Here is a 7024-nt window from a genome sequence, read left to right on the forward strand (position 1 = left end):
TGGTTTAAAGTAACTAAGCACTAACCATTTGATTGGAATTGAACTAGGGAACCCCCCCCCCTTGGGCCGATCGGTCACATTGTGACCAAGCCATGTACCATTTCTTGATTATAATAATGCATGTTGTCTCAAATCTAGATGACACATGAACCATGGGATAATCACTTTCATGTTTGCCTATAAGTATGGACTTAAACACAAGAGATTTTCACACTTCACAACTCAACACACACACACTCTCTTGCCCTCCCTTGGCTCTCGGCCGAACCCACATCCACACATCCACCCATTTTCGGCTTTTGATCCATCCATTCCAAGCATACACAAGCCTTTCGGGTCACGCATAAGGAGTCTTGGAGCTAACGGAAGTGGAAGGACCTCGTTATCTTGCTTTTATCCACCACATTTTCGCCTAGATTCTTCCCTAGCCTCGAGCTAGAAGTATAACACTTAAAACTCATACTCGGATCATTCTAAAGTGGTTAATAAGAATTGTAACGGTTAAAATGCGGAAACTTATCTTTTGAATCTTTAAAGTCTACTAAAACATGAATAATGATGGTTAAAAGCTTAATACTTGTGTAAAAGTTGTAGTACTTGGAAGTGGGGATTATTTAGGCCCGATCTACGTTGTGGTAGCTCGGATCATCGTTTAACCCGACTTTGTTAAGATCATGGATCTTGACATAAGCTTGTTTCGGACGGTACAAGGGTTAAAAGGTGAAACTCTACCACACGAAAAACATGAACTTGTGTAAAAGTATTTTTACTTATAAAATAGTATTTAAAACTAGCGGATCTACGTATCTGCAAGTGGTATTTTCAAAGGACCAAGTGTCGAGAAAGTCATGTTGTCTAAAAGACGGATAACACACTAACAAGTGTGATTTTTACAAACCACAAGCGTATAAACACTTGTGAAATGAAAGATCCGACAAAATAATATTTTTTGCAAAAGATGACGGGAAGTTGTAAAGATAGATTTATTCTAAAAACGAGGTTTTTACGGGATTAAACTATTTTATACAAAGATCCACCAAATATAACGGGATCTACACTATAGTTTTCGGAAAAACCACAAGTTCATGTGATTATGCGATTTACATACTTGTCGACTAGTTTGATGTGTCGGAAATTGATTGATTGATTAAAGAAGTGTTGAAATGATTTTGTAAAAGAAAATGATACGCTTGAAAGCGTGGCCACCTCCAGTTACAGGGGAAACTCTGGCGAAATTTTTCTAAAAACCTAACACTTAGAATTATTTACAAGTGTTAGAATTATTTTTGATATGTTTTCAAAATATATTTCGCCACGACTTTATTTACAAATATTCGGAGGTGGGATTTTCACAAAACTAAACGTTACAAATATATATTTCGTAAATATATTTTTCACAACACTGTTTATGATTATTTTGTGAAAATACACAAATGTTATTTTTAGAGTAAAAATAGTATTTGCAAACGTTGACGAATCCAAAATAATACAAACGCTTACACGACAAACATATAAGTTACACCGGTAATTATTATTACCACTTAATCATTAAAACGTAACTTACGCATTATACGGAAATATTCATGACCGCGTATTTTGTCAACGCATTATTTTGGAAGTATTATGTGAAGTGAAAATATAATATTTTTGAGAAAAATATTTATATTTTGGAAGTAGAAGTAAAAATATATTAAGTGGGACATAATGATATAATACAAATACACATGTATTAAATCCCCCATCCTTGGGAAGGAGATTAACTACCAAGTACATGCAAGATATAAACACGAAATAGTTGTCTAACTATTTCCCAAAAACTTAAACTATAAAGCTAAGGCACGGCCATCCGTCTAATAAAATTAGCACATGTAGGTCGTTGCACAGCTGCCTGACATTCGGAGTACTTGGTATAGCGACGCACTGACTGTGAGTTCATGTCCCCCTTTTCTCTTAACTGTTTTCAGTTTTCTAAACTGCGGGGGTGAAATACATGTTACATTGATTATGAATACTTTATACATGGTATGGTTAGCGTAAGGAGGTTTGTTACTTAGATCATGTGAGTGGGTAGGCGGAAACTTGAGGCCATTAATCCTCATGGTAGGACCGAGGGACAGGAGCGGTAGATCTATCTGGGTGTAGCGAGCCCAGCCCCAGGTCCAGCATAACGGAACTCGGGGTGACTTAGTGCCCGACGCATAAATCCGCTAGGTTTGAGTCTTCCTACTTGCACTTCACACATATCAATGGCCTTGCAAACCATTGGTGATCTCTTTTTCCTTATTTGCTACATACCAGGGTTTTTGATAAATATAAAGGTTTATTTACTAACTTTCGCATGAACTCGCTCAACATTATTGTTGATTTTTCAACTTACATGTATCAGGGAATTAAAAGATCTGGCACAGTATGGCATGTTTTCCGCTGCATTAGTCACCGAGGTCATCCAGGGTTCGGGGAATGTGACTCTTTCCTGGACAAGTCACAGTTCTTGAATCATGTTTATGTTAAGATTTGAATTTGTAATGTTTGGTGAAGAAGATTATGGTTGTTAGGGTGTTATCCCGTTAAGACAATGTTATGGTATTTTTTTTTTTATTTTAATGGATGATCTTGCATATTTTTAACTCATATAGCTTTGTTGTGATTAAGCTATGGTATTAAGAAGTCACACCAAATTAACCACGCTTCCGCAAAGCCAGGGTGTGACATTAATCCTTAAGGGTGAAAACGCGTAAGTAACCTTAGAAACAATATTCGGTAATTTAATAAAATCAAGTGTGCTGCTAGACTCGTCGCTGAAAGGCTCGAGGATATTAATAGGTCTCGGTTTAGTTATAAGGACTTAACATTCCATTGTCTATTAAGCCAAGATTAAAACCCGTAGTTGCTTTAGACGTTCGCGCGGCAAGGTAGAGCGTCTTACATAGGCACTTTCAAGAAACTAGAGGACTGAAAGGAAAATCTAGAAAACCAGTGAGCATAACATCCTAGGTAGTGCCACAAGAATCGCCTTGAGAGTGTTTGAGGGGCTTAGTGGTGTCTTAATAGGTTAAGCATTTAAAGATCCCGGTTCCACACCACAAAACTATCAAATAGGAATCCATCCTGAGTTTAGCCTGCGTCTAGCCTAGGTAGTCTTCATCACCACTGGTCAAAACCTTCATTCAAGTTCGTGTCTAGTCTTCTAGCATTATTTTATTATTTTATTTAGGATATTTAGAAACCCCCCCCCCCTCAAATTAATAAGTAATTTAGTATGTCGTGTCAGTCTTAGTCTAGATAGAGTCGTAGCGTAATCAGTAGAGTCTCGTGGGTTCGATACTCGGACTTGCTTTAGCTTTACTACATTGATCGGTTCACTTGCCGGTTGTGTGGTTAGGGTTTAGATCGAGTCTTAGTTTTATAAATTTAAAACATAGAGAGTCTAGAATTAGGGTAATTTTAGTTGTTTTAATTAACCCACATTTAGCACATCAAGTTTTTGGCGCCGTTGCCGGGGACTCTTGGCGATTGCGTTGATTACTTTGTTTGGACTTACTTGACATATTACGTGCTAGTTGTTTATTTTGTTTGAGTCGTAGGAGTCGAAGTAGTCTAGTGTCTTTTATAGTTAGTCGAGTCACTTGTTAGAGTCTTCTTACTTGGTTGTTTTCGGTTGTTGCAGTGGATGCCCCATACGCGCTCACAGGGACCGCCGCCGCTTCCGTTTACACTCAAGTCTTCCTTCTCGTCTTCCGCGTCCGAGGTAAGTGCTTCTAGCTCTACTTCGTCTTCATATTCCACCCCAGCGTTCGATTACACACCAAAGTCTTCACCCCACAATTCCCCGCCACCCACCCGTCCACCTAGTCCACCACCCGTAGCTCATATGGCCCGTAGGACAGTCTACGATCAGGCGACCACCGGCTTCGCCGGTGGGAATTCGCCCATCACCCTCCCAGCCATCCCGAACGATCGGTCCTGGCAGATTCCATCCTACATTATGACCGCCATCACAAATTCTTGCCAGTTCCATGGTCGTGACGACGAGGATGCCCCCGCTCATATCAATCGCATCACTCCTCTCTGCAGCACCTTCTCCATTGAGGGTGTCAATCTTGATGCTAGGTATCTTCAGGTTTTTCCGTTCTCACTTGCTGGACGCGCAGCCGTCTGGTTTGATTCCCAGCCAGCTGGCACTTTCACTACTTGGGCAGGCCTTGGCGATGCATTCTTAGCCAAGTATTTTCCGCCAGCCAAGGCGTCTCGCCTTCGTGACCAGATTCACTCATTTCGTATGGAGCCTGATGAGCCGTATCACTTAGCTTGGGAGCGTTTTCAGACCCTGATTACCCGTTGTTCTCAGCATGGTCTATCCGATTGGGTGTTAGTAGAGAAATTCTACAATGGTCTTACTCCTGAGATTAGAGCTCGCTTCGATACCTCAGCAGGAGGTCAGCTTATGGGAAAGAAGACGGTGGCTGAGTGCAATGACTTGTTTGAGAGTTTTGCCCACTCCGATATGGACTACAGTACTACCCGCAGGACTTCCATTCCTGTGCATACCACCTCGGCCGGTCGAGGGGTAAACCAAGTTAGCTTGGACCCATCGGTAGCTGCTGTAGTCGAGAATTTGAGAGAGTTGAGGCAGGAGATGAGGCAGGAGTTGAGCGAGATAAAGAAGAAAGTGGATAGGTGTGAGGTTTGTCGAGGAGGTCATGACACTATCGATTGTCCTACCATTACTCTTGAGCAGGTGGAGTACATAGCCGGTCAGTCTAGGGGTCCCACAAATCCGTTCAATAATTCTAATTCCAGCTGGCGCGGTAGTGGTAATTCGAGTGGTTATCGTTCATCTGGAAATCCTCCTGGATTTCCATCTGGTCAGTATCAGAGTAGAGGGCCCGGTGTTTACACGAGTTCTAGTTCAGGGCAGTTTAGTGGATCAGGTTCGAGTGGGCAGTTTGCGAATGGAGGATCGACTCAGGAGACTCAAGGCAGTGGAAAGGCTCCTGAGGTTAGTACGAACAGGTTGGAGGAGATGTTCGCCCAGATGATGACGCAGACCCAGGCGTTCATGAAAAATCAGGAGCAGACTAATAAAAATAATGAACTTCAGCTCAAGAATCAGCAGGCCGCCATTCTTGATCTTCAGAGAACAGTGGGTGGGCTTGCTAAGCAGTTGCAGGAGCACCCGCCGGGTCAGTTTTCGGGAAACACTTTCACAAATCCCGCGAATCAGTCAGCGAAGGAGATTACGACCCGTAATGGGAAGGTTTGGGAGAGGTTGTGAGAGAGAGAGTTGAGGAGGAGAAAGAGGATGAAGTCGATGAGGAGATCGAGATGGAGGCTCCAGGCAAGGTGCACACGAGGCTAGCCCCAGCAAGTACCACACACGCCAAGGAGTCGCCAGTAGAGAAGAGAGTGGAGAAGCAGCCGACGAAGGTTCGGCCGGCACCGGTGATTGATTATTCTCGCCTTCCATTCCCCGCCCGTGCCATGCAGCAGAAACATGCTCAGGAATACGGGAAATTCCTCGAGATGTTTACACAGTTGAAAATCAATCTTCCGTTCATCGAGGCGCTTCAGTCTATGCCTAAGTATGCGAAATTTCTCAAAGATCTTTTGAAGCGTAAGGAGAGAATCAGTGAGCTTTCGAATATCCCGCTGACAGGAGGTTGTTCCGCGGTAGTCTTGAATAAGCTACCAGAGAAATTGACCGATCCTGGTACTTTCACGATTCCATGTTTCTTTGGGGGAGCCGTTACCCCTGCTCACGCCTTAGCCGATTTAGGAGCCAGCATCAATCTGATGTCGTTTTCGTTGTATGAGCGACTTTTTCTAGGAGAGCTTACACCCACACGCATGTCACTGTCCTTGGCTGACCGATCAGTCAAGTATCCTCGTGGGATAGTAGAGAATTTGTTGGTGAAGGTTGATAGGTTTGTGTTCCCAGTAGATTTCGTTGTGCTCGATATGGAGGCCGATGAGAGAGTTCCTATTATTCTGGGCCGTCCATTCCTTCGAACTGCAAAGGCGATCATCGACGTTTTTGATGGTAAGATTTCTCTTCGTGCGGGTGACGAGATTGTCACGTTCGAGATTGATAGAGCGATGCAGCATCCTAGCGGTCGCGATGATGATAGTGGGCCGTGTCATTCCGTTTACTTTCTCAATTCATTCATATCTTGCGTCGACACGTGTCTTGAGTATATTAGTGGAGCTGATTTAGTAGGCGAGGGAGTTGTTGTCGAGCATTCTGAGGATGAGGTTGAAGAAGTAGAGGAGGAGTAGTTGGATGAGAGTGATGAGTTGAGTGCTGAGCCTTTAGAGCTCGATGCGATTAGTGATGAGAGTACTCCTGTAGAGATTCCACCGCCTTTAGAACTTAAGGTTCTTCCATCACATCTCGAGTACGCGTTTCTAGGAGAGGAGCCGAATATGCCTGTCATCATTTCTTCGAAGTTGACAGAGGAGGAGAAAGCGAAGTTGATTGAGGTGCTTAGAGAGCACAGTGATGCGATTGCCTGGAGGCTATCCGATATCAAGGGCATCCGCCCTACTTTTTGTACGCATCGCATTCTGATGGAGGATGTTTATAAGCCTGTAGTGCAGCCGTAGCGTCGCTTGAATCCGAACATGCAGGAGGTAGTGAAGAAAGAGGTGATGAAGCTGTTAGAGTCTGGTTTGATTTATCCTATTTCTGATTCAGCTTGGGTGAGTCCTACGCAGGTCGTCCCGAAGAAAGGGGGGATGACGATTGTTCTAAATTCGAAGAATGAGCTTATTCCGTCTCGTACTGTTACAGGTTGGCGTGTGTGCATTGACTATCGAAAGTTAAATGACGCCACTCGTAAAGATCATTTTCCGCTCCCATTCATTGATCAGATGCTTGAGCGTCTCGCGGGTCAGCAGTTCTATTGCTTTCTCGACGGGTTTTCGGGTTATTTCCAGATTCCTATTGCACTAGAGGATCAGGAGAAAACCACTTTTACATGTCCATACGGCACATACGCGTACCGACGCATGCCGTTTGGTCTAT

General features: G+C 43.4%; 2 protein-coding genes across 2 annotated transcripts; both read left to right on the forward strand.

The window, feature by feature from the left end:
* Positions 1 to 3670: 3670 nt before the first annotated feature.
* On the forward strand, positions 3671 to 5275 carry LOC110932970. Its single transcript, XM_022176218.1, has one exon. The coding sequence runs from the start codon at positions 3671 to 3673 to the stop codon at positions 5273 to 5275; it is 1605 nt and encodes a 534-aa protein (XP_022031910.1).
* A 50-nt stretch (positions 5276 to 5325) lies between these two features.
* Positions 5326 to 6603, forward strand: LOC110932971. Its single transcript, XM_022176219.1, has 2 exons — positions 5326 to 6272; positions 6330 to 6603. Exons 1-2 carry the CDS (start codon positions 5326 to 5328, stop codon positions 6601 to 6603), a joined length of 1221 nt encoding a protein of 406 aa, XP_022031911.1.
* Positions 6604 to 7024: the final 421 nt, after the last annotated feature.

The sequence above is a fragment of the Helianthus annuus genome, chromosome 4 (genome assembly GCF_002127325.2).
Source record: "Helianthus annuus cultivar XRQ/B chromosome 4, HanXRQr2.0-SUNRISE, whole genome shotgun sequence".
Lineage (NCBI taxonomy): Eukaryota > Viridiplantae > Streptophyta > Magnoliopsida > Asterales > Asteraceae > Helianthus > Helianthus annuus.